The sequence below is a fragment of the Dipodomys merriami genome, unplaced genomic scaffold, assembly GCF_024711535.1.
Source record: "Dipodomys merriami isolate MVZ:Mamm:240054 unplaced genomic scaffold, mDipMer1.0.p SCAF_10, whole genome shotgun sequence".
NCBI classification, from domain to species: domain Eukaryota; kingdom Metazoa; phylum Chordata; class Mammalia; order Rodentia; family Heteromyidae; genus Dipodomys; species Dipodomys merriami.
This window is the reverse complement of record NW_027202271.1, coordinates 1,482,704-1,510,334: the sequence shown is the minus strand read 5'-3', so window position 1 is coordinate 1,510,334 and position 27,631 is coordinate 1,482,704. Positions and strand designations below refer to the sequence as shown.

The window sequence follows — 27,631 nt, the reverse complement described above, 5'->3', positions numbered from 1 at the left end:
TTCCTCAGGCTGTCTATGCCAGAAAACTAGTGGACAGAATTGGCACTGGGCCAGTTCCTCCACTTGTGAGGACCACAGCAGAAGCTACTGTTCACACAGGCGACCCTTAGCATCTTAGGAAGCATTGACAGATAGCTTGACAAATGAAGTACCACTTCCATCATTTAAACTGAAAGACAACAACTTAACTGTGAGACAATTTTTACTAGCACCCAACTAAACTAACTTCCTTCTTTCCTTCCTTCCAACTTCTTAACTTCATTCCCAACTTACTTCCTCCCTAACTTCCTCCTTTCCCTTTCTTTTCTTTCTTTTCACTCTCTCTTCTTTCTTCCTATTTCCTTCCTTGCTTCCTTTCTTCCTTTTAGTGTCAGTACTAGGGTCTTGAACTCAGAACCTCATACTGCTCCTCTCCTACCTTTATGCTAAAGGCTGGCACTCTACTGCTTGAGCTATAGCTCTACTTCCAGCACTTTGCTGGTTAACTGGAGTTAAGAAGTCTCTTATATGCATATGCCTGGGCTGGGTTTGAACAGCTATCCTCAGATCTCAGCTTCTGGAGTCAACAGGATTATAGGATTACAGGCTTGAGCTACCAGTATCTGGTTGTCTTATTTCTAAGTAGAAGATGCATCCCATGGAAGACTTATCCAGGAAATATGTCCTTATTTTTCATCTATGACTAATGTCAAACTTTAACCTCTAGCCCAACAACTCACCTGAACTCCAAGCTCAAATTTCTCAACATTTTCTGTAGGACTATGACTAGGCATCACAAATCTAATATACACAGATCAAAGTTTCATTTCAATGAAACTCCATCTGTCCTCACTATACTATATGAAGTTACCATCTGAAATTATCATGTACCCAACAATTTATTCAGGTTGTCATCTGTTTTATTAAGACAGCTTTATTTAGAAACTATTGACATGTAATAAGACTCACTAAAAGTCCTGTCAACTACTACCACAAACATTTCTCTCCCACTGAAAAAGATGGTTTGTTTTCTCCCATGGCACTCTGTCTTTTCTAGAATGTCACATACAGAATCACATGACATATATGCGCATTTCATGACTTGGTCTTCTTTCTTATCTATGGAAATTAGCTACAATGATACTCAGCGAAACACAGTCATGACAGTTTCTCTTCACAGCTCAATCATTAAATGGAATATATTCTTTATTATAGCCCCTTTTGAAGTTCATATAAGCTCCAACAAGACCAAGGAACTTGTCTACCTTGTTCAGTACTGTACACCAAAAACCTCAAAAAGTAGATTTTGAAAGGAGGCAAGATGGAAGGTTAGAAGCATCCACCATTTTGACTCTTTGAGTAAAAAGGATCAGATGACACAGGTGAGACTACTAAAGGGAGTGTCAGGAATTAAGAAGATAGTCTCAGGACAGAACACAAGTGCAGAAAACAAAACAAGACAAAAACTGAGCCAACTTAGCCCTCCTTCAGAGGTTAGAGCAAGATAAACTGAAGGGCAAGGGCCTGGAGAGTCTTAACAAAAACCTTACCTTCTCTCAGCTTTAAATCCAGTGACGGATCTGGTGAGACATCTGGTGAGACCTCAAGTAGACATGATCAGAGAAGAACTTTACTATACCACACCATAATTAAAATGCCAAGACTAGAGAACAAAGGAAAGAAACTAAAAGCTCCAAAAGAAAATTGCCAACTTATACCCAAAGGTAAACACAAAATCACTTGCATCTCTGAATAAACCCTAAAAGCCAGAAAAGCATGGAAAAATACATTTTAAGAACTAAAGTAACTGCAAACCGAGAATAATATATCCAGCAAAGTTATCTTATAATTTTGATAGAGAAGGGAAGAAAGACCTTCCAGAATATGAATAAGTTAAAGGAATTTCTGTTCACCAAGTCTACATTGTCGTAAATGCTTAAGGGAATACAGAAAGACAGTCACAAACATGAGAACCTGGTAAAGAATAAAATTTAAAAGAGGACTAGTGAACATGTCAGAACTAGGAATAATAAACATTTTAACTTAGCAAATGAATGAAATGCAAAAACAAAAACAGAGAAAGAGCAAGCAACACTAGTAAAAACATAATATAAAATAACAGTAATGAAACAACCAATAGAACCACACTGAACAGTAAATAACTCAATCATAACCCTAAATAGTCTCCATGCTCCAATCAAAACAGACTGAATGGTTTAAAAAGCAGAATCCAACAATATATTATCTACCAGAAACATATCTCAATGAAATATATCTCATGATCACAATGAAAACCCCTTGTGCAGCTAAGATATTATATTCTAATAAAAATGTACACAGAAAAAAGAAAAAGAACATCAATGTTCCATAAGGTATACCAAAAAATTCAGAAATCATTCTATGAAAAAAAAATCACTTCCATGCCAAAACCATGTGGGAACACAGTAAGAGAAAGCAAGAGATAGACAGCATGCACGAACTTAGTCAATGAAACTGGTAAGCACAGATATAAAATTCTTACTTTGCCATGTACTGGTGGCTCACACCTATACTCCTAGCCACTCAAAAGGCTGAGATCTGAGAATCACAGTTCAAAGACAGCCTGGGCAGGAAGATCTGTGAGACTCTCATCTCCAATTAACCACCAGAAAACTGGAAGTAGCACTGTGGCCCAAAGTAGTAGAACACTAGTAGTAGAGCAATAAAGCTAAGGGATAGCACCAGGCCTTGCGTTCAAGCCCCACAATCAACAACAAAAATAAATAACTAAATAAAAATAAAAATTCTCAATAAAATAGTGGCAAACAAAATCTAAGAACCCATTGAAAAGATATTACACCATGATCAAGTTGGTTTTATTTAGGGATGCAAGGATGGTTTAACATATGTCAATCAGTAAACAGAAAAACAGGGTCAAGGGAAAAAAACCACATGATCATTTCAATAGATACCAAAAAAAGTCTTTTTGTATCCTTTCATTATAAAACCTTTGAAGAAACTAAGTACAGAAAGATCATCCTTAAGCATAATTAAAAAAAAAAACTGTATGACAGAGGTAACACCACAATTCCTTGATTTCTGACCCCTGGGGACATATGGATCCAAGAACAAACACCCTTATTGAGAAACCCAGACAAAGGTGGTAGAGTTTAAGTTAACAGGTAGGCAGATGCTAGAAGCCCACTTCTGCTTAGGGCAGAAAAGGGGTATATAAATCACAGAGCACAGATTCCTGCTTGGGAAAGATCCAGACATGTCCTAGTTTTTCCAGGTGCTGCCTGAGGATTGGCTTCTGTTGCCTTTGTCCAGAGCACTACACTCCAGATGGAGAGAGTTAATAAAAACAAAAACCTGTGTGGGTGAGCACACAGGTATTCAGAGGCTTTAGAATCCTGGTCAGGTTGAACAGTGAAGCTCTTCTTCATTAATTTTTTATCAGCCATGGGGCCTAAACTCTGGATCTGGGTGCTGTCCCTCAACTCTTCAGCTCAAGGCTAGCGCCCTACCACTTGAGGCACAGTGCCACTTCCAGCTTTTTCTGCTTATGTGGTGCTGAGAAATCAAACCCAGGGCCTCATATATACAAGGCAAGCACTCTATCACTGAACCAACTTACCAGCCCCATAGTAAAGCTCTTCTATACAAGACTAGTCCCAAGAGAATTGGGAGACATAGCTGGTTTTTCTAATACATATATACAAACACCAAAGTGAATAAAAATAAACAGGAAATAATATCCCAAAGAAAAGGACAAGATGCATTTGAAAGCAACTCTAATGAAGATAGATGCTTCATCTAACAGAGAATTCAGAATACTTACAAATGGCCAACACACATAGAAAAGAGGACTGATTTATCAATAAGCTTCAGAAAAAAACGTAAATCTAAAGCACAAAGCACACTTCAACATCTGTTAGACTGGCTCCGATATGAAGATGGAGCTGGGTGGGCATGGTGGTATGAACCAGTAATCCCGATTACCTTGAAGAGTCAGAAGATTACAGGTTAAGGTCAACCTGAGCAAAAAGTTACCAAGAGTCCATCCCAACAAATAAGTCTAGGATGGGGACATGTACCTGTAGTCACAGCTACTCAGGATATCTAGGTGGTAAGATCATGGTCCAAGGACCGCTACAGCAAAAGGACGCAAAGCCCTGTCTGAAAATAAGTAGAGCAAAACAGAACTAGGGTTAGGGCTTTAATGGTAAAAACTGCCTAGCAAGTGTTCCTCAACTCCAGTACCAATAATTTTTTTTTTTTTTTTTTTTTTACGAAGGAAGAGTTTGTGAGGGCATGGAGAACAAGAAACCTTTGTATTCTATTGGCAGGAATGTAAATTGGTACAGATTCTATGGAAATCAGTGCAGAAATTCTTCAGAATTTTTTTTGCTGGGAGATGTCCCTGAGCATTTATACTTTCTACGATTTGACTCACAGCTCAATTTCTGGCTTTTTGCTGGTTAAATGGAGGTAAGAGTCTCACAGACTGCCCTGTACAGGCTGGCTTTGAATCTCAGCCTCCTGAGTAACTAGAATCACAGATGTTGAGTCACTGGTGCTAGCCTTTAGAAAGTTTTCAAAAGCTTATGCAATATTTAGGCACACAGTCAAAGGGAATGGAATCAGGACTACAGATACAGTGACTTTCTGTTCATCAAGTCATCACTCACAGCACCAAGAATGAAGACAGTATTAGGTGTTCATGATGGGTGACATATAAAGAAAATGTGATACACAAAACACGTGCATGCACACACTACATGCATGACTTAGCCTTCAAAAGTGGCTCACACCTGTAGTTCTAGCTACACAGGAGGCTCAGATATGAGGCTCAAGGTTGAAATCTAGCACGGGCAGGAAAGTCTGTGAGACTCTGATCTCTAATTAACCACCACAAAGCCAGAAGTGGAGCTGTGGCTCAGTGGCAGAGCCCCAGTCTTGAGTAAAAGAGCTAAAAGACAGGGCTCAGGCTCTGAGTTCAAGTCCCAGCAGCAGTATGAAAAACCTACTGTGCTTTAATATGAGCCAGAGACAGAGAAAAATACTGCAAGATCTCACTTCTGAATAAAATATAAAAATATTTGTGGGTGCTGCTGGCTTATGCCTGTAATCATAGCTATTTAGGAGGCTGAGATCTGAGGATCATGGTTCAAAAAACCAGCCTGAATTGGAAGGTCCATGAGACCCTCATTTCCAATTAACCACCCAAAAGCGTGAAGTAGCACTGTGTCTCTCATGAGAGAGAACTAGCTTAGGGACAGCTCCCAGGCCCCAGCTAAAGTCCCAGGGCGTACATACACACACACACACACACACACACACCAGGTCTGGCGTACACACACACACACACACACACACACACACACACAAAGAAGCTCTTACATGAACAACAGGTATGATGATGAAGGATTTATTAGTATTACTATAATTGTTTCACAGGTTATATGTATATCGATGCATCATCTATACCTCAAAAATCAATGCTGGCGCTAAAAGAATTCTTTCAGTGTGGTCAGTGAGGGACATGCCAGCATTCATGGGAATACAAGGTCAACAAAATTGCCAAACTGAGACTCTGGAATGGATCACACACATTTACTTGTAGAGACGAGAAGTCTAGATCTTGCAGAGAAATTTTAACAGGATTTCTACCTTAATATTTCTGTTATAGAACACAGACAGCAAAATTACCACATGAAAGCCTTAGGTGATACCAGATGATCTCAAAGAGAGGCTATGGTATTAGCAAAGCCTAGAGATGGCTACTAGAATGAAGATAACTCAGGAGACCTCAGCTCCTGATGGCCAGGAAACATTGAGAACTCTTAGGTTTCAAGATAAATAAAGGATGTAAAAATTTTAGCTACATTTTAACAAATGAACAATGGTAGCATATCTAAAACTGGGACCATGTTGCAGACATTTTTATGAATGTTTAGTTTTGTGGGTGGTTGTATGCTGATCCTGGGGCTTGAACTCAGGGCCTGGGAACTATTTTGTTAAAGGCTAAGCCACAGCTTCACTTCCAGCTTTTGGTAGTCGATTGGAGAAAGAATCTAATTGACTTGGGCTGCTTTGGGCTGGCTTTGAAACATGATCCTCAGATCTCAGCCTCCATAGGATTACAGGCACCAGCCATTAGTACCTAGCCTGAATGGCAACTTCCATGTTCTTTATTTGCGTCAGGGACGATTTAGTCAAGCATTTCTGCCTATGCAAACATTAAAATCCAAGAAAATAGAACCTTGTAAATTCAATTGTGGAAAATAAAAGAGGCCAAGTTTTTAAGTTCAGGTTAAGTGATAACTCCTCCAAACAACTAACTTACGGTCTAATAAAATGAATGCTAGGAAGTCAAAACATGTATTGAATTGGCTAGGAAGCCAAGTCAAAGGGAGAGAGGAAGAATAGGCAAATACAGTCATAATGTCATATACATGTGAAAATGGAACCAGGCAGCTTGAGGGGAGAGGTAGGGCAGGGAGAGATGGGGGGATCAGTGGAACAGGTGACCACTGATCAAAATGCATTATACTTATGAACTAACAGGTTGAATTGTAACCCCTTTATATAACTATTTAAAGGTAACTGAAAAACATATTTTTAAGTGCTTTCACATATAGGACATGCTCGTTGATCTGTATATCCTTTTATGGGACCAAAGTAAACATCTGTAAAGCTTTATTAACTATTGCTGCCAACGAAAGGCACATAGACTCACACTATTTTCTCTATGCAAATATATAAACATTTTATTGATTGTGTGTGTGGGACACATCATACATACAGAGACAGAGAGAGAAAAGGAGGGAAACAGACAAGAATTGACAAAGAGGAGAAGAATGGACAGTGGAGGGGAAAAGGGAGGGAAGGTACAAGGAGTGGAGAGGGGAGGGGAAAAGCAGGGGGAATCAAAAGGGAGGAGGAGGGCATAAGAAAGAAAAGGAGGGGAGGGGAGGAGAAGGGACTAGGAGAAGAGAAGAGGAGAGAAGAGGAAAGGGTGAAGGGGGGAGAGGGGAAAGGAACAAGGAGAGGAGAGGGAAACCAAGAGACTTAATATACATAGCATGACTAAATAAATGTAAATGTGGATTCTGACATTATTGAACACAAAAGAGGTATTACCAAATTTTGAGTTTCAAAAAGATGAGAGGATAGCAAAATATTAAACACTGTCAGTTTGAAAGGTAAATAGGAAAAACAAAAAGATATTGTTTTGTGAACTGAGGCAATTTCAAGTAAGATACACTAAGAGTAAAGATACCTTTATGGAGAGAAAGGTTCAAAAAGCCTTTGCTCACCTGGCTTATCTTCCTTTGTTCTTGAAGCGCAGTCTGAATTGCCTGAGACACTTTCTCCTGATCTCTTGCATGTTCTGTCTTCCATAACTCTCTTTCTTCTGCATGGACTTTTTCCAAGTTTTTTCTTTCTTCTTCTACAGCTTTCATAACTATATCCTTCACTGCGTCCTGCTCAAGCTTCAAAACAAATAATGAACAAAGAAAACATAGATGAATGACTGGACAATAATGTGGTTAAGCTAAAAGACAAGACTGGGATGCTCTACAGTCTAGGTCTGAGGTTACTGCTTGCATACACAATGAATACTTGCATAAAATGGACTTTCTTAATATGAGCATTCCTACTTACTTTTATGGCATTCCTATGCTTTAAATAAATTGAGCCTTGCTTAAGGCTGTCACTCTACCATTGGGGTTATGCTTCTAGTTCAGTTTTTGGGTAGGTAAATTGAAGATAAGACTAGCTTTTCTGCCTCAGCTGTCTTTGAACTGCAAGCCTTAGACTTCAGCCTCCTGGAATAGCTAGGATTTACAGGCATGAATCTTGGCCTTTGGCATATTATGATTCTTTCTTGCAGTTTGATTGAATCAGTTATTGATATGTAAATCATTTGATATGTAAATCACTTATTGTTTAGAAAATTCACTCATTTACACATCTTGTTCAAATGTTGACATATTTTATTTAAAAAATCACATCCATCTCATCAGCCTTATCTGTAAGTACTGAAAAACAAGAAACAAACTTTTTTATATTTTAATTTTGCAAACACAATTGCAAAGAAGGAATGTTGCTTTTTGCTTGTTCTTTTTTTTTGGAGGGGGTGCTAATTCTGGGGCTAGAACTCAGGGCTTCTCATTCTTGCTTGTTGATTTTCACTTAAGGAAAGCATTCTACCACTTGAGACACACCTTCACTTTCAGGTTTTTGTTGGTTAGTCAGAGATAAGAGTCTCCTAAATTTATCTGCCTGGGATAGCTTCTAATTGCAATCCTCAGATCTCAGACTTCCAAGTAGACAGAATTACAGGTGTGAGACACCAGTACTCAGCACTTCAAATTTTTTCTTTTTTTTTTTTTTGAATGTGATAGTGGGGCTTGAACTAGGGCCTTTTTCTACTTGTTCCTGATTCTTGAATCCATACTCTGGGAATTTACACCCTGGTCTTTATCTATTACACTCACAACAAACATATATGTTGATTTCAGCTTTTATCAATTTTAGAGTCTATTTCCTTCATTTCCAAGTTATAACCATGAGTCTATTTCTACCAAAACTATATCTGGCCTGGATATTCAGTGTACTTTTTTTCATTCTACTAATTCTTCCCCTGCTTCTAATATGGGTTAATTTCAATTTCCCTAAAATTAATGTCAACTGCCATTATGGCACACCTTTGCTAAGAAGTTTCAATGTGTCTTCTTCATGAAAGGAATTAATTTCAAACTGGTTCAGAATACTAGCTACTTTTAAGGCTTTCAAAAGCAGTTTGTTACTTAAATTTTTCTATTATGTGGACATACTACTTACACATTCATGATAATTTACTTCCTCCCTGTTAGTATATGAATATTTTTTACTATAAATTCTTTGAGACAAAATCATAGGAATCTCAGCATAGTGATATACATGTATTTGTTTACTTAATAGTTTTTCCTCAATATTTGTTGGTTAAATTTAATTTTAAATCAAATATGAAAGCTAGTATGATAAGCAAATTTGTTGATATGTGTACCGTTTATATTTCTGAATGCATTATTTAGATGAGTTATTTTAAGCTTGGCTTTACACACAGCCCTATGATGACACCTATTAAATACCAGCCGAGTATTAGTGCCAAAGTACACATTAATTTACATTAAGTAGATTAGTAATTAATCTACATTATAAAAAAATTCAAAATCTTATACAACAGGAATTTAACATATCTTATGTTTCAAAAATCAGGAAAAACTTTTGATTTTCTCCTGGAATAAAATAATGCCCGAGTAGATTGACCAGACTGTATTATTACTGAATTCAATTTTTAATTCAACTTAAGAAACAAGCCAACTCTAGGAGTAGAAATACCTTTGCGGCAGATTCCAATGTTTCTTTATTTTTTTGCCTTTCTTCCTCCAAACATTTTTCTAATATTTCCTGAAAATGATAAGACAGTAATGAATTATTTGAGATAAGAGAACACATGCTTTCTGTACTCAGAGCTCACTAGAAGCATTACCTTCTGTTCTTGAGATTGCTGAATCAAAGCTTCCTTTATTTTCTCTTTTAACAGTTCCTCCTCTGTGTCTAGCATTTCAAGGAGCCTTTGATGCTGCAAGGAAAGACAACTGCATGATGACTATGGCTCTGAAACAAAATCTATCAACAAGGAGGACAGATGATAGGATTCATTTGCCCAAAAAGGAATACTGAAGTAGTTGCTGGACGAAATAATTGGAAGTATGGTAAAACAAAGGCAGATGAAGCAGAAACTCTTTTGAGTTCCTATTTCCTTATTCATCCTATATACGTTGATTGCAAGTTTCCCAAACAAGACAAGAGATCTAATGTAGTAACAACTATTCCAAATTAGAAAACAAGTCAGAAAGTGGTAATATGTCTTTTTACATAATTAAATTTGGAAATTATTCGTCCTGAAATTTTTCTTTATTAGCTTGCCAAAACCAGACCTGGAAAATATACTGTTTGCTTGATGAAAAACCACAACCAGTTATCTGTGGGTCTCTAGTAAAGCATTAAGGATACTGAAAGATAAGACTACTTCTTGCCTCAAGACTTGATCACAGTTTCAAAAAAAAAAAAAAACCAATCCATAAAGATATCATATCTAGTACTAAAGTATAGAGAGCTAGTGAATTTACTTTCATTGAAATGTACTAATGAAAATACACTTAAGCCAGCAATCCCACTTTTGGGCATTTACCCAAATGTTTACAAACAAGACCACACTAAAGCTACCAGCACAACTATGTTTATTGCAGCATTATTTACCATAGCTAAGATATGGAACCAACCCAGATGCCCCTCAGTAGATGAATGGATCAAGAAAATGTGGTATATATATACACAATGGAATTCTATGCCTCCATCAGAAAGAATGACATTGCCCCATTTGTTAGGAAATGGAAAAGCTTGGAAAAAATTATATTAAGTGAAGTAAGCCAGGCCCAAAGAAACATAGGTCCCATGGTTTCCCTTATTTGCAATATCTAGTATATGTATGAGTCAAGCAGAAAAGGTCAGATAATGTGATGTTAGGAAAATGAACCCTTAGATATGTATTTTAATGTTTTTTTCTCTCATGCATTTGTTTCTAACGCATTTATAAGATTATTTCTTTTTTGCTTTGTATGTCCCTCCCCCACAGTATAACCCCTGCTTTCACTATATTTGATTCAGTATAACTTGTGGAGGAGATGGGGAAAAACCAGTTGTTTAAGGATACAGGTGGACCTGTTGCAACAATGAGAAGTACAAGTTGTCATGTGGAAAACGAGCTTTACAACGTTGGGGGGGGGAGGATTGGGTGGGGGGGTGAGGGGGGAGGCTGGGAAGGGATGTGAAGGGTAAACAAAGGAGGAGGCTGCAATGCTTGATAAGAAATGTACTCATTATCCTGCCCATGTAATTGTAACCCCTCTGTACAGTATGTTCACAAAAAAAATTTTAAAAAAATTTAAAAAAAAAGAATCTGTATAATACTTTGCTAATAAAAAAAAAAGAAAATACACTTAAGTTCATCAGAGAACTATTATTCACTAAGCACTTGGAGTTTGAATAGAGATTTCTAACAAAATTCAATGTTTATATTTTATTTATACTTAAATTTATACATTATATATCTGCACTATATTATATATAACATATGTATATTATATATTATGCATACCTTATATAATATTATATATAATATGTTATATTACTATATAATTATATATAATGTAATAATTATATTTCTATGTAACTTGTAATATATGTAAAATATCATAAAAAATAAATATAAGTTATATATGTATTAACATAACACGTTACATATATACATAAGATATATATTATATATAATTATATATCTATATATCTATAAATAAATATATATATATATACACAGACACAATATATGTATTTGGGGGGGGGTACTGGGACTTGAATTCAGGGCTGTGTGCTGTCCCTTAGCTTTTTCCCTCAAGGGAAGTGCTCTACCACTTGATCCACAACTTCACTTTCAGCTTTTTGCTGGTTAATTGGAGATAAAGGTCTCACGACTTTCTTGCCTGGGCTTGTTTTGAACCTTAATCCTCAGATCTCAGCCTCCCCAGTAGCTAGGATTACAAGTGTGAGCTACCATTGTCTACTCAACTTGTACTCTATCAACAGTTCCAATAATAGGAACCAGATGGTATTCTGGACCAGGCTCCAATATGAACACAAAATTAAAACACCTGGCAATGCTCACAGACTTCTTGCTCAGTTACTAAAGATTCATACTGTTTCAGATACAGGAAGTTCCTTTTGAACATGGAGTCAATCTGATATTCTATCTGGTAAAACAGAGCTCTGTCTTTCAAAGTAGTTCTGATTTTTAACACACTTCTCAGGGAGGCAGTCTATATTGGGAGGAGTAAACAGAGTCTGTATCATCTAGTTGAGACAATGTGCCATTCCTGTTTTAAATTAGAACAGTTCTTTTCATCCTTTGTTTTTCAAAAGAGTAAAAAAAAAAATCACATGAAAGATGTGGTTTTCCCTTAAAAACAAATTCAAACTGTGATGCAAATCATGACATGATTCAATGTGGAGCAATGATGGGTTCCATGCGCGCCAACCAACGAATGAGCACATTGTATAAGCTCAAGTCAGTAGACATAGAATTTTTTTGTTTTGGTTGGTCATGGGGTTTGAACTCAGGCCCTGGGTGCTGCCCTTGAGCTTTTTTTGCCCAAGGCTGGCACTCTACCAGAGCAACACTTTTGGTTTTTGAGTGGTTAATTGGAGATAAAAAGTCTCATGGGGACTTTTCTGCCTGGGCTGATTTCAAACAAGGATCCTCAGATCTCAGCCTCCTGAGTAGCTAGGATTATACGCATGGGTCACCAGCACCCAACTATACATACAATTTTGTATTTCATGTAGTTACTTGTAGATGGATACAGAATTTCACAATCTCAGAAACGATATACTTAATCTGTAACACTCTCATGAGAAAATATGCAAAGATACAATTCCAGACAAATAATTAGATTTAAAGGTGATAACTATCATCCTCACAAGGCCTAAAACTCAATTTAGGCTTAAAAGGGGACAAACAAAGCACTCATAGAATAAATAAAAATTATTGGAATTTTTAAAAGACATTAAGATTTTCATAGGAATAGTTAACTTTTATGTGTGTATGGGTGTTTGTGTGTGTGTATGCTAGTACCTGGGCTTGAACTCAGGGCCTAGGTGCTGGACCTTAGCTTTTTTGCTCAAGGCTAGTACTCCACCACTCTTGAGCCACACTTTCACTTTGAGAGATAAGAATCCAAAGGACTTTTCTGTCCAGGCTGGCTTTCATCTACCCATGCCTGGCTAATATGATTCTTAAAGAGATGCTGTATCACAAATAAAAAGCATAGGGGAAGCTGGGTAACAAGGGCTCATGCCTATAATCCTAGCTACTCTGGAGCCTGAGATCTGAGAATCAAGGTTAGAAGCCAGCTTGAGCAGGAAAGTCTATGACACACTATCTCCAATTAATAGGCAAAAGCCTGAAGTAGAGCTGTGGCTCAAATGGTAGATCACAAGCCTTGAATGAAAAAGCTAAGGGACGCTGAATTTAAGCCCCCGAACTAGCATGAGCACGAGTGTGCGCGTGCGCGCCCCCACCCAACGCATGCACAAATAGTGGGAATCAAATATGCATATTGTCATAGATGAAATACAAGATGAAATATACCTCTACTGGAGAGGTGGTAGGTGAGCAGGAAAGGCAGCTAGACTGTTTTTTTGTTTTTTGTTTTCTTATTGTGCAAATACTGTACAGAGGGGTTACAATTACATGGGCAAGATAACAAGGACATTTCTTACCAAGCATTGTAGCCTTCTCCTTTGTTTCCCCTTCCCATCCCTTCCCATACTAAAAATATGGAACGCTTCACCAGTTTGCGTGTCATCCTTGCGCAGGGGCCATGCTAATCTTCTCTGTATCGTTCCAATTTTAGTATATGTGCTGCTGAAGCAAACACAGCTAGACTGTTTTTAACTCACTATTTTTATCTAGATTTATAAATTATTTTAAAATATTTTAATTGTATCTACCACTTTTTTTCTAGATTCTGTGTACAGGAACTAGAACTTTCATAAATATTTTGGTAATCTGGCTAACGCTGTAATCCTAGCTACTCAGCAGGCTGAGATCTGAGGATCACAGTTCAAAGTCAGCTTGGACAGGAAAGTCCCTGTGATTCTTATCTCCAATAAACCACTAGAAAACCCGAAGTGGTGCTGTGGCTCAAGTGGCAGAGTGCTTGCCTTGAGCCAAAGAGCACAGGGACAGCACCCAAGCCCAGAGCTCAAACCCCACAACTGATAAAAAAAAGGTAATCTGTATAACAACTAAGGAATGTATTAACATATTTTAAAACTGAATTATAAAGAGGCTTTGTGAATTTGTTTAGATCCACAGGGCTAGCAAATGGTTAAGACTGCACCTCAGGAATGGCAAAATACAAAATCCATGGACTCCTTTTTTGTTGTTTTGGTAGTACTGATTGAACTCAGAACCTCACTTTTGCTATGCACATGCTCTACAGCTTGAGCCACACCTGTAGCCCCTTTCTGCATTGATTTTAGAGGTGTCTGTACTTCATACCCAAACAGGTCTGGGCTCTGATCCCCATAACCCTGTCCTTATAACAACAGGCAGCCACCACTGTGTCCAGCTCTGTACTCCCCTGTAGCTGGGAAGACAGGTATGTGCCACTATGCACAGCCACTACCTGAAATGGGCTCTAGAGCTCTCCTTATTCAGGCTGGTCTTAAACCATAAGCTGCTTCCTTAAGTAGCTAGGATTACAGGCTTGACCTACTGTGCCCAGCTCAAAAATTCCTTGAGACAACTTCGGACTTTAGATGTGCACCAATCACTAGGGGCTGTTTCACTCACTTTTGAGGTTCATTTATACATTCACAATATTTTTCTGTCTTTATGGTTAGTAAAAACAATCTCCTAGAGCCATACTGTGGTCATGGTATGTTGGCATCTGCAGAGGCTCCTCAGGGAACAGTTACAATTGTGGTAAGACTGCAAAAGCTAGGAGGGCTGGGAGAACCCTCATGCATGACAGACTTCCTTTAAAAGCTTCCTATAGAGAGCTGAGTCTCATCTACTACAATTCCATCGAACATTTGCCAGATCAATCATTTATTCAGAAGTCGGTGCCTACGTCAGCAGGCAATTTTTTCTTTTCAAAGATAATACTTTTAAGATATTTTAGTCAGGTGTGGGTGGCTCACTCCTGCAATCCTAGCAACTCATGAGGCTGAGATTTGAGGATCACGGTTCAAAGCCAGCCTGGGCAGCAAAGTCCACGAGACACTTATCTCCAATTAACCACCAGAAAACTGGAAGTGGAACCATGGCTCAAGTGGTAGAGTACTCGCCTTGAGCTGAAGAGCTCAGGGACAGCACCCAGGCCCAGAGTTCAAGATCTATGACCAACAAAAAAAGAAAAGAAAAAGAAAAAAAGATTTTATAATATTATTTTACTCTTACTATTAAGGTGTTGTTCAGAGGGGCTACTATTTCACAATTCAGGTAGTGTGTACAAGAGATATTTTTTCTGTAAAATAAAGCTACAATTATAAAAAGCTGTTCTTAAACATTGTATATTTGTGTAAGTACAATAATGATATTATATTTGGGAGATATGTCTCAAGGCGTTAGAACATTCTATAGATTTAACAAAGGAATCAGAACCAGTATGACTATGGAATTGAAGTTCTTCACTTACTAATCTCAACCTTCACTTCTCATTTATATTTAAGGCCAGTAATGCCAACCTCAAGGTGCTATATGAGAATTTAATCAAGTATTTCACACAATCAGTCTGGTTATCAAGAAATGTTAAAATAAAATTATGATAGAGAAATATTCAGCTGGGCACTTGTGGTTCATGCCTGCAATCATAGTTACTCATGAGATCTGAGGATTGTGGATCACAGCCAGCCTAGGCAGGAAAGTCCATGAGACTCCAATTAACTATCAGAAATCCAGAAGTGGAGCTGAGGCTCAAAGTGGTAGAGTGCTAGAATTGAGCAAGAAAACTCAGGGACAGAGTCCAAGCCCTGAGTTCAAGCCCCACAACCAATTAGAAAAAAAACAACAAAAAAAACTGCCATTTGCTGTGGTTCAGAATTAAAAGCCTCATAAGGAAATGTTTGGATATGTTTGTAATAGTAAAGAACAGAAAAAAAATTTTAAACGGGTCTTACTAAAATATGAAAGACTGGCATTTCTGATCCTTAACAATGTTATTTTAGAGAAAATTAATGAAACAATGGCCTAGACAGGGCTCTAGTCCTATCTATCACAGTGTACCCAAATCTAGGAGAAAGAATATCCAAGAAGAAAAGGATTTGTTAGTGATTTTTTTGGAACTTCTCCAATTTTTATCTTACATCTATACAAATGGGAGCTTCAGTGTGTGTGTGTGTGTGTGTGTGTGTGTGTGTGTGTGTGTGTGTGTGTGTGTGTGTGTGTGTGTGTGTGTGTGTGTGTGTGTGTGCGCGCGCGCGCGCGCGCGCGCGCGCACATAAGCATGCATGCGTTCCTGCCAGTGCTGGGATTTGAACTCAGTTTTGGGTGCTCTCCCTGAACCATGCCTCTATTCCTGGCTTTTTTTGATGGTTAATTGGGGATATGAGTCCCATTGATTTTTCCAGCCTGGGCTGAATTCAAAGCACAAGGATTCTCACATCTCAGCCTACAGTGCAGCCAGGATTACAGGTGTTGAGTTGTGTTAGATTTTTCACTGAGGAAGTTTGGTAGCTCACATAGTACACAGTTGTCTACTAATCACATATGCACAGACTTCATATCATGTTTGCACATAGATAAGTGTATAGTACACACTCATCTTTCACCTATAAGGTTCAAACTCTGAACAGGATCAAGGATAAACTGAAACATTCACACAAAATATAATAAGTTTCTTCACATGAGTTAGATACTTCCTCATTCAATGTGCCAATACATTCAATAGTATTTGGAAAGAAAATCTCAAGAAGATAAAATTGAAAAGGATAAATTGACGCAGTGAACTTGCCCCAAGTCCAATAATATTAATAATCTTATTTTGAATAAAACACAACTGTAACAGCATTACAGTAATCACATATTTACTTTAGCCCAGTAGTCCTATTTCCAGTCAGCATGGAAAATGCAGGCAAATGCAAATTCTCCCTGTTTAAATACGGTGTGGAGTGCTTTATTATGAGTGCTTTAATATATTGTTGGGCACATGTGGTTATGTATTTGTCAATGCTCTAGAACACACCCTACCAAGAACAAACACTAAAGGTAAATGCATGTCCTTTGCAGACATCTTCACATGAGAATTCTGTTACTTTCCAGTAAACTTTATTATGAATTTAACACTTCCTTTAAAAAATAGTCTATCAAAGCAAAAATATTGCCAGATACTGGTGGTTCCTGCCTGTAATCCCAGCTACTCAAAAGGATGACATAGGGGATTGTCTTTGGTGAGATAGGAGGATCACAGTTTGAAGCCAGCCCAGGCAGGAAAATTTGTGAGATTCTTATCTCTAATTAACCACTAAAAACCTAGAAGTGGAGCTGTGACTCAAGTGGTAGAGTGTTAGCTTTGAGTGAAAAGCCAAGCAAGAATGCAAGGCCCTGAGTTCAAGCCCCAGTATTGGTACACACAAAAAGCATTTCAGGGAAAGGCAGACATCACTGCAAAAATAAAACAATTATAAACTTATATGTAATTAATAGCATAGCTTCATATTACATAAAGAAAAAAATTAAGGACTATGTGGGAAATTTGATGGTCATTATATTATATTGTTGTAATTTTAACATCTTGTTTTCAATAATCATCTGACCAAACAGCAGGAAATCAATATGGTGACAAAATGTGATCCTAGTACACTTGATGATGGATGTATATTGAGTGCTGCTGAAAGTGACAGCTGAAAAATACTCTTTCCAAGCATGTTAGCAGCAGGGCCTTGTTACACTTCAAAGGGTCTCAACTGAACAAGAGAATGTCACTTGCGAGGGCTGGAGGCATGATTCAAGTTGCAGTTTGAAGCTGACCCAAACAGAAAAGTCTTTGAGATTCTTACCTCTAATAAACTAGTCCCCAAACCAGAAGAGGAACAGTGACTCAAGTGGTAGAGAGTTAGTTTAGAGCAAAGGCAGCTCAGTGATAGTGCCCAGGTTCTGATGTCAAACCCCAGGAACAGCATTAAAAAAAAAAAAAAAAAGAATCAGTACTGACAATAGTCAGACCCAGTACTCAACATCCAAAAATTATTATACAAAGTACCAGGCCTTCTTAAATTTTTCCAACAGGATGTTCTAAACATTGACATCCCCATCTCAACTGTATTTTATTGGTTGTCTGTGTAAAAACAATCTTGTAGAAGTGCTAATCTGAGGAAAGACTGGATGTTTGAACAAAATTACAGAATGGTTAAAATTTGCTAAAGTAAAGAAAGCATGCACTCAGAAATCGGATGTAGCTCTGACACACAAGAGAACTGGGATGATTACCACTGTTCTGCTCCCTACAAGGAGAAAAACTGGAATAAAATGAAGAGCCAGTGATGCCTTAGATGCACAGGTGCACGGGGACCTGGACAAGGCACACTACCATGTGCTCACCCAGACGGAGGCCACCCAAGACACAGCAGACAGCAATCAATGCCAAGGTGCTGCTCTAGGAGATAAGACTAAGAAGTTTTTCCATGAGGTTTCCAAGAAATCTCATTAGGCTGGATGCCAGTGGCTCCTACCTGTAATCCTAGCTACACAAAAAGAGGCTGAGATTTGAGGATCATGGTTCAAAGCCAGCCCGGGCAGGAACGTCCATGAAACTCATCTCCAAAACCACCAGAAAACTGGAAGTGGCACTGTGGCTTAAGTGGTAGAGTGCTCGCCTTGAGCTGAAGAGCTGAGGGACAGCGCCCAGGCCCAGAGTTCAAGCCCCATGGCTGACCAAAAAAAAAAAATCTCTATGTTGTATGACGAAACAATTTCATAGTTAGCCGCCCAGTCTGCACTTCTATTACTATATACTTTGGGACAATAATGAGCACTTAATGATGTGTTTTTCCTGGCAGGTCAATGGTCTCAGGGCACATTTTTTTCCTGCATATTTTATAACAAGGAGACGCAAGTGATTACAATGGTATGCTAAGAATGGATTTGAATATCAATGCCATAGCTCTTACAACAGGAATAAAATTAGTGTTGCTATTGTTTTATAACCATTGTATATAAACTAAGGAAAAGTAAAAGCAATAAGATCTGCCATTAATTCTGAAAAAATATGAATTTTGATACCCACACATTTAGCCTATCTTACCCATGTAAGTATCAGCATGCAAAGGTAATTACCAAGAATGCTGACTGAAATAGAAACCTCATGAAATGTGTTTGAGGCAGGAGGAAAAAAAAAACCTTTCAATACCTTGATATAATTATAGAATTTATAGAACAAGTGAAGAAAGATGACAAGTAAAATTCCTCAGGCTCTACCTGAACATGCATATTGATCATAGGATTAACCTTAAGCACTGGCATGACCAACTGTATCAGGGAGGAGTCCATAGGAAAGCAGAGGCAACAGGGAGAGGAAAACAGAGGTGCTTAAGGAATTTGAACCCCCTGGTAACTTAGAGGGACGTACATACATACAGGTTTCCATCATTGTTTTGTTTTGTTTGTGCTAGTACTAAAGGCCTGGCACTGTCTCTTAGCTTTTTAACTCAAGACTATCACTCTCCCATTTGAGCCACAGCTCTTTTTGCTGCTAAATTTGAGTTAAGAGTCACACCAACATACATTCTGAGGCTGGCTTTGAACTGTGAATCCTGAGTAGCTAGGATTATAGACATGAGCCATTGATGCCTGCCTCCACCAATTTTGAAGACGATGATAATGGCTACATAAACCCCCAATGCACAAACAGCAGAGAACATGAAGAGATAAATTAGAAAAGCACCTGATGTAGTTAAGCATCCTTACAAAGTCCTGTCAACAGGCAAATAAAGATATAATGCAGACCTGCCACAGTCAGGGTTTTCCAAAGAAAGGGCATAGAGAAATAGAGGAATAGAGGAAGGTGAAATATCTTTTTCTTTGTAGGAGTTTTAAGTATGAACTACTTAGGCAAGCAAGTAGTGTAGAAACTCAAGTAGGGTTTTTATGTGGATGCCTGTAATCCTAGCTACTCTGGAAGCTGAGATCTGAAGATTATGGTTCAAAAAGCCAGCTGGGGCAGAAAAGTTCATGAAACTCTCTTTTTTCAAACTAACCTGCAAGAGTCACAAATAATAGGGTGTCTCAAATGGTAGAATACCAGCCTTGAGTAGAAAAAGCTAAAGGAGAGCAATAAGGCCCTGAATTCAAGCCTTAATGTTGACCACAACTACAATATATTTATATGTACATTTATTTGTTTATATATTCATTTGTACATTTACCTTGGCAACTACACACTAGTGTTGAACCAAGCAAGTGATTACCATCGCATCGCTATGCTGTAAGAGAAAATTAATCATCACACAAGCCTACATGTCTTTCTCATGGGATGACAATACGCATTGCTTATGAGGATATAACAAATGTGTCATTAAGTAGATTTGTCACCGTGCACACATCAGCATGCACTGACACAGACCTACACATACTTTGGCTTTACGTCACAGCCCACATCTCCTAGGCTGTGAACTCATGCAGCGTATCACCACACTGAATATTGTAGATAAATGTGAAATGATAGGATTTTTGTTTCCAAACATACCTGATGACAGAAAATGCACAGTAAAATTACAAAGAAAAATGGAACTTCCAACTCCATTATGATTTTATAGCCTCACTATGTTATATAGGTGGTTTGTCACTGCCTGAAACACATCCTGCACCTTGTACTTTCCACCACATATCCAAACAGACACCTCTGGGAAACTGAATGTTATGTTTTGTTTGCTGTTACATCTCTAGTACTCAGCAGTGGGACTGTCATGGAAACTGCTTGGGAAGTGAAAATTGGAGGATTACAGTTCTGACTGACAAGGCAAATGTGAAAAATCCTATTTGAAAAATAACAAAAAGGGTAGCAAATAAGCAAAAAGGGTAGGTAGCCTGGTTCAAGTGATAGAGTACCTGCCTACAAAATGCAATGCCTTGAGTTCAAATCCTAGTACGCCAAAAGTACAGTGTCTGATACATTCAGAAGTCAAACATATATGCTTAATGATTGTTCCAACTTTAAAATAGGAAAAATAAAAACATTTTCAACAAGAGACTTCTCTATATTTTTAGTTTCTATAGTTCTGTTTCATTTTCATTTGGAGTTATGTGGGCAAAATGTCCATTTTATACTGATGCTAAAATATATCAGCATATTCTAGACCTATGTAGAAAAGTTTCAAATTAATAAAATATCAGTCCTTATGCAAAAACACAGAACACAGAAAATTTTGATCTATAACAAATTGTGAAAGTTTTGATTTTTCAACAAATTTTCTAAGTAACAAAATGTATATGAACATTTAGATAATTTAAAGCACATTTTAAAATAAAGTTGCTAATTTATAGTGTAAATTAGTCTGATTATTTAAATAATGTTATGACCTACTAGGCTTACACTTGAGATTAAACCTTTCCCAAGAATATAAATGAACTTTTATAGTGCTTTCATTTTTGTGTGTGCTGGTACTGAGGCTTCAACTAAGGGCTGGCTTTTTTGCTCAAGGCTGGCACTGTACCACCTAAGCCACACTTCCACTTCTAGCTTTTCGCTAGTTAACTAGATATAAGAGGCTTCTTGACTTTCCCACCTGGGCTGACTTCACACTAGGACCCTCAGCTCTCACCCTCTTGTGTAGCTAGGATTGTAGGTGTGAGCCTCTGGCACTCGGATTATGATTTTTTTGGGGGGGTGGGGGGAGGTCCAGTCGTGGGGCCTGAATTCTGGGCCTGGGTGCTGTCTCTCAGCTCTTCAGCTCAAGGCTAGCACTCTACCACTTGAGCTACAATGCCACTTCCAGCTTTTTTTCTTTTTGCTTATGTGGTGCTCGGGAATCGAACCCAGGGCCTCATGCATGCAAGGCAAGTGCTCTACCACTGAGCCACCTTCCCAGCCCTAAATTATGATATTTTTTTTTGCTTTTGTTCTTAATTTAGCAAGAAGAAGCTTCGTTATTGTGTGTTTTTCCATTATTAAATGACTCTGTTTAGATCCTCTAGTTTAGACTTGTATTTCAGAATTTCAACAACTATTTCCGGAGGCATGCTAATATTCTACTGACACCAATGGGAACTGCAATTGTGAGAGACACTGAGGAAATAATAACAGTATATGCTGTGGACATAAAATCTATCAATATTTTTTCTCCTTTTCTTTAGGACCTCAACTAATAGTCAACTAAAACATTTTTGTGTGGCCTGGAATTATATTTTACTGACACATTGGTATGTTTATATCCAGTGAGAGTTTATCAAAATTTCCTTACTATTTATGACATTTTTGTCTTAAATTTTGAAGTCAGACGTAGAATAAAATCCTTTTTTTAGCCTATTAGTTATGTGATGCTGGTCACCTTATTAAAATTTGTTGACTCACCAATTTGTACTGACCTTACCTCATAGTTGTTTTTGAAAAGAAATTAGAAAAACAGCACGTGGAAGGGCCCTACTATAGTATTTGGCACATAACGAGTGCTGAATTGGTGTTCCTAACTATAAATTTTAAGTAAATATTTCCTGGTCAGTATCTTCCATTTCTGATTGACTTCTATTAATCAAAATGCACTTACAGAATGACTTGTGATATATTTTTCCTCAATATTCTGAAGAACAAGAATAGATAATTTAGTTGGGTGCTGGTGGCTCAAGCTTCTCAGGAGGCTGAAATCTGAGGATCATGGTTCAAAAAGCCAGCCCAGGTAGGAAAGCACATAAGACTCTGATCGCCAATTCACTACCAGAAAACCAGAAGTGGCACTGTGGCTCAAAGTGGCAGAGTGTTAGCCTTGAGTGAAAGAGCTCAGGGACAGTGCCTAGGCCCTAAGTTCAAGTCCCATGATGTACACACCCACACAAAAAGAGTAGTCTGTTGATGTTGCTACTTTATTTAATTGGCATTGATTGGCACAGCAGTATGTGTTTATATTTTTCTTAGGACATCTTTTTTAAAATAAGTAAATGACAAGTTTGCTTGAATCCAACTGGATCTGAAACTGTTACAGTATAAGATTTACTGTGAAGATAGTTTTATAAGCTGGCTTGGTTCTGAAATTTCCACACAAATGTTGTAGGATAAAGTGTGATTAAATGCTCCGGTGAAGACGCCTACAGCATCCTGAGCTTTATTCTTCATTTACTATAATTACTCAATGCTACTTTGGCTTTTCACACTGAGGTGTCATCTTGGGTGACCATAGAATTTGTTTGTAATTGTTTTATCTCCGGGACCCAGCTACATGGTTGATCTATATAAAACATGCAAAACTGTTTCGTGTTCTTGTAGAATACCGGAAAACTAAATGTATACTGAATAAAAAAAGAATAAATGGCATAATATATTTGATATATCATGACAAATACCTACATTAAATGTCATTACTTACTGACGTATCTATAATGAATCATTGAATTTGATTTTCTTTTACATTCTGCCACTATTTTGATGGTTCATGTTCTGCACTAAGTTCTGTCCTCACTATATATAAAGTTCTCAACAAACACTCAGAATGTTTCAAAATTTGGCTGTATGTATTAACAACCTCAAATATCTTATTTTAAACCATTTGGATCCAACATTTTACTTTCTTTTTCAAGAATCTAGTTATTTAACCTACTTTAGAAAAAAATTACATTTTAGAAACTGGCTTTAAACTATATTACAGTATTAATCTATTAATAAAATAATACTTTCAACAGCTCTAATTCAACTCTTTCTAAAGCACACCATCTAGGTGTGCATGCCCGTTTATGGCATGCTGAATTCCACTGAAGAAACATAGTAATTCTTAAGAGATGAGGAAATTGTGGCTGACATCAATAGTTTATAAAATGCACAGAGTTTGAATTCAACCTAATATTGAGCTCCAGATAATTCTAGAAGAGGAGCTCCCATCCTAGAATAATTAAAATGGCACCACTGACTGATGGGTTTTGTTGCATTAATTACATTCTTTTTGCATCTTTGATAACCAAGTGCCAATCATTTTCACAGCAAATTACTGTGTGTGTGTGTGTGGGTGTGTGCATGCACTCACCCACACACGTGCACATGCACATGTGCTGGTCTTGAGGCTTGCACTCAGGGTCTGGGTACTGTCCCTTGGGTTTTTGTTTTTTGTTTTTTACTCAAGGCTGGCACTCTACCATTGGAGCCATAGCTTTTTGCTGACTAATTGGAGATAATCTCATGGACATTCCTGACTGGGCTGGCTTTGAACCACAATCCTCAGATCTCAGCCTCCTCAATTCTGAATAGATAGGACAGCAAGCATGAGCCATGAGCAATTCGCTCTATTTATGACTTCTAAATGCATCTATTACCAACTTTCTTATAAACTCTGACTAAGTATTCATTGCCCAAAAGACTCTGATCTTAATATTCCAAAGGCAGTATGAACCCAACAGTTCAAAACAAAATTTTCAACACTAACACAGTGCTGTGTCTTCAATTCCATTCCACAATGTTGCCAAAACCAAACATCTGAACCCTATCCAAAAGAAATTACTCAAATATATAAATAGGTATTTATATATTTCTACGTTCATATATATATGTAAATAATCTCCTTTGTGGATCAATATCTACTGTCTGTCCAACTGTCACACAAATTCTCTGGTTTCTGCTCTTTAATTTCATTCAAAACCACCAAAATCTCCATTCCCACTCAGGCACTTCAGCCTGGGCCACCAACATTCTCCCTTGTATAAATAAAATAGCATGCTTAACTGATTTATGTGCTTCTCATTGCCCCCCCCCATTAATTTCATTTTATGTGGTAACACAGTAATATTTGTAAATGCAAGTATAGACACAGATCACGTCCCTGTATATTTTAGTGGCATTCACTTTCCTGCCAGACAATGTGAAAGATTGTCCACTCGAACCCTTCCTTGGGCACATAATATTTATATTCTCTCAACTGAAGAATTTTTTCTTTTTTAAACTCAAGACCTTGCACTTGCTAGTCAGGTGCTTTAACCACTGGAGCCCAACCCATGTTGCTTTCATCTTGAATTTTTGGGTCATCTTACTACTCATCTCCAAAGTAGTTCAGATCATTGGTGTGAGTCACTACATTGGGCTTGCTGGTTGAGAAGGGGGTCTCACTAACTTTTGCCAAGGCTGGTGTTGAATCATAATCCTCCCAATTTTACCTTACAAGTAGCTGGGATTACAGGCTTGTACTATGGTGCCCAGCCCACTCAAATGAAGAACTCCGAATTCAGTATTACATCCTCTTCTCACAGTTCAAACCCCATGAATCTCGACAGAACTCATATTTGGTTCATTAATTCTTCCACACTGAATACAAAGGACCCCTAGTCCCTTGAATTGACTTGCATATTAATTATTCCACTTTGAATTGTTACACCATTTTGAAATTATATTCTTTGTCACTAATGCTTATTAAAAGGACACTGGGCCTTTGTCTCTGGCTCCTGGCACACAGGTTCTAAAACCCTTGGGATTCCCAGTGACCAGAATTTCTTCACTGTGCTAATAACAGGGCTGGTGACCAGGAGCTCCTAGAGTACTTCAGATGAAATCAGATGCTGGCCAGAAAGACAAAGCAAGAATAGAGGTAAATACCTGCTCACCATCCCCAGGGACACCGCTATAGAAGGGAGAGAGCTACGGGCTGCATCAAGCACTCTATCAACCACTCCTAAGTTAAGCCGTGGGGCAGCTTCCTGCTTGAACACAGCAATATGCATGAGGGTGGTATGCCCATAGCCTGCATGGAAGCCACCTGTCCCTTACTCCTACCAGCTTGTCTTTGGCATTTCTTCTATCTGGCTGTTCCTGATCAGTGCCCTGTATAAGAAACCAGTAAAAGCAAGCATGGCCTGTAGGCCCTTCTAGCACATGACCAGGCTTGAAGGGGACAGCAATTAGACCTCTAACTTTGCAGCCAGGCCAAACAGAAATATGGGTACCCCTGCGGTAATCCTACCACTGGAGGTAGGGAGGGAGGAAGGGAGGAAGGGAGGAGAGAAAACCTTAGCATTGAGTTGAGTTGTAGAACATTTGCTATGTCCAGAAAGGTGGAGAACAGATTCTTGGTGGGAAAAGCCCCAAATATTTCAAAAGTGTAAGTTAGAACACTAGGAGAGACTTAAAAAACAAAAACAAATATTCATACGGTAATGATGTCAAAAAATCCTTAAAAATGTAAAATATCTTTGAAATCAACCTCCAAAGGACCATTCAGCTTATTTGAGACTATGCACTAACAAATGATTTGGCTCTCAATTTTCTATAGATAGGAAGCAGTCTGAGAAATAGTATCATTTTCAATACCCATGTTGAACATAACCAAGATACTGAAAAATTTAAAAAAAAAAAACAAAGACCAAACAAAAGTCACCAATCAATTCTGCTAGAGCAGATGAATCTCTGTCTGAGAGATTTCAGAGTTGCTAACATGCAAAAACTCTGTGCCTCATTCCCTCTCCACTGTTACTATTTTGAGTGAGTGTTTATCTACCTTTATCTTAGTGTATATTAAGATAAACGGGAGGTAAATGTTCATGCACAGTGCAGCATATCCAATCAAGGCCTGTTTCTCCCAGAGATCCTGGACTTGGAAGCTGAAGGCCTTCAGATTTTCTCCTCTGACACTGACCCTGTGATTTTTCTTCTGCAATCAGGACTTCAAGTACATGGTACCCAAAAGCAAGAATGTGGTACATTTATGACAATCACCGAATATTTCCTGCTTTCTCCCTTCCATGGTCATGGTATCTTAGTACCTAGCTTTATGAAGAAATGGGCACTTTCACAGCAAGGTACTGGAGGCTCATGCCTATAATCTTAACTACTTAGGAGGCTGAGATCTGAAAATTGTAGTTCAAAGTCAGGCCAATCCAAGAGACTCATCTCCAATTGACTAGTAAACTACTGAAAATGGAGATATGGCTCAAGTGGTAAAACACCAACCTTGAGCAAAAAAACCTAAAAGTGATCACCCAGACCCCAGTACTAGCACATGTGCACAAACACAAATACACACAAATAGACTTCTGCTGTCTAAACAGACCCTATCTTGACTAATATATGCCTTATGTTGTTTCAAAATTCTATGAACTTAATTCTATTATTTTTCTGTTTATAAAGGTATGTACTTACCTCTGACTACCAAATTTTTCATCATACAAAATAGTACAATTGTTGCACTAAATTTCTAATTTTCCTATGCATTATTTCTAAGTTATTTGTTAAGTGGACACTTAAAAATGTATAATAGAACCAATTACAATTGTGAGAGTGAGCTAGCATATTCATAAATATCTATGTACTTAAGTTTATATCCTAATGTAGTTCATATATATTTATGTGTGTGTGCATGTATGTCAATATGTACATATGTATATTCCCCCTTTGCAACAGGCATGAAGTTGCAGCTATCTTAAGGGTGGAGAAAGGGACAGAAGCAAAGTGAAAATCAGTGATGGATGCACTCTCATTACCTGAGCATTTAGCAACTCCTCACACTTGCGTGCCTGCTTCTCAATAGCAGAGATGTACTGTTTCTCAATACTTTCTACCTGTTGCTTCACTGAAGACTGCAGTAATCCCTAAAAACAAGCAAAAAAAAACACACACACACACATAAAACTGTTGGCATGGGGAATTTTTTGACAGTTGTGCATATTTGAACCATAGCAGTTCTGTATTACCAAGCATGTATTTGTGAGTAGAAAGACACATTTATATATCACACTCATTCGGTTCTAAGGTTTAGGTTTTCCTAATGCCAAGATTGTGGAGTATTTTTGGCTCAGATATTCCTTCCACACACCTTGTCCTTTAAAAAACAAACAAACAAAACAAAGGCAAGTCACAGAAAATGATAAAGAGAACGA

General features: G+C 37.9%; 1 protein-coding gene and 1 non-coding gene across 13 annotated transcripts in view; both read right to left on the bottom strand.

Moving 5' to 3' along the window:
• Positions 1 to 27,631, bottom strand: part of Ccdc91 (coiled-coil domain containing 91) — a 200,792-nt gene that overhangs the window by 60,713 nt on the left and 112,448 nt on the right. For 10 of the 12 annotated variants that reach the window (XM_070038098.1, XM_070038163.1, XM_070038172.1 and 7 more), the window contains 4 exons: positions 27,236 to 27,343; positions 9,503 to 9,595; positions 9,352 to 9,420; positions 7,281 to 7,457 (listed from right to left, as the gene is read on the bottom strand). In XM_070038098.1, coding sequence (XP_069894199.1) covers positions 7,281 to 7,457; positions 9,352 to 9,420; positions 9,503 to 9,595; positions 27,236 to 27,343 — 447 coding nt within the window. The remainder of the gene's footprint in view (positions 1 to 7,280; positions 7,458 to 9,351; positions 9,421 to 9,502; positions 9,596 to 27,235; positions 27,344 to 27,631) is intronic. The other 2 variants (XM_070038179.1, XM_070038120.1) reach the window with 1 other exon arrangement.
• On the bottom strand, positions 13,402 to 13,508 carry LOC138806493 (U6 spliceosomal RNA). Its single transcript, XR_011365901.1, has one exon. It is a non-coding gene; the product is annotated as a U6 spliceosomal RNA (small nuclear RNA).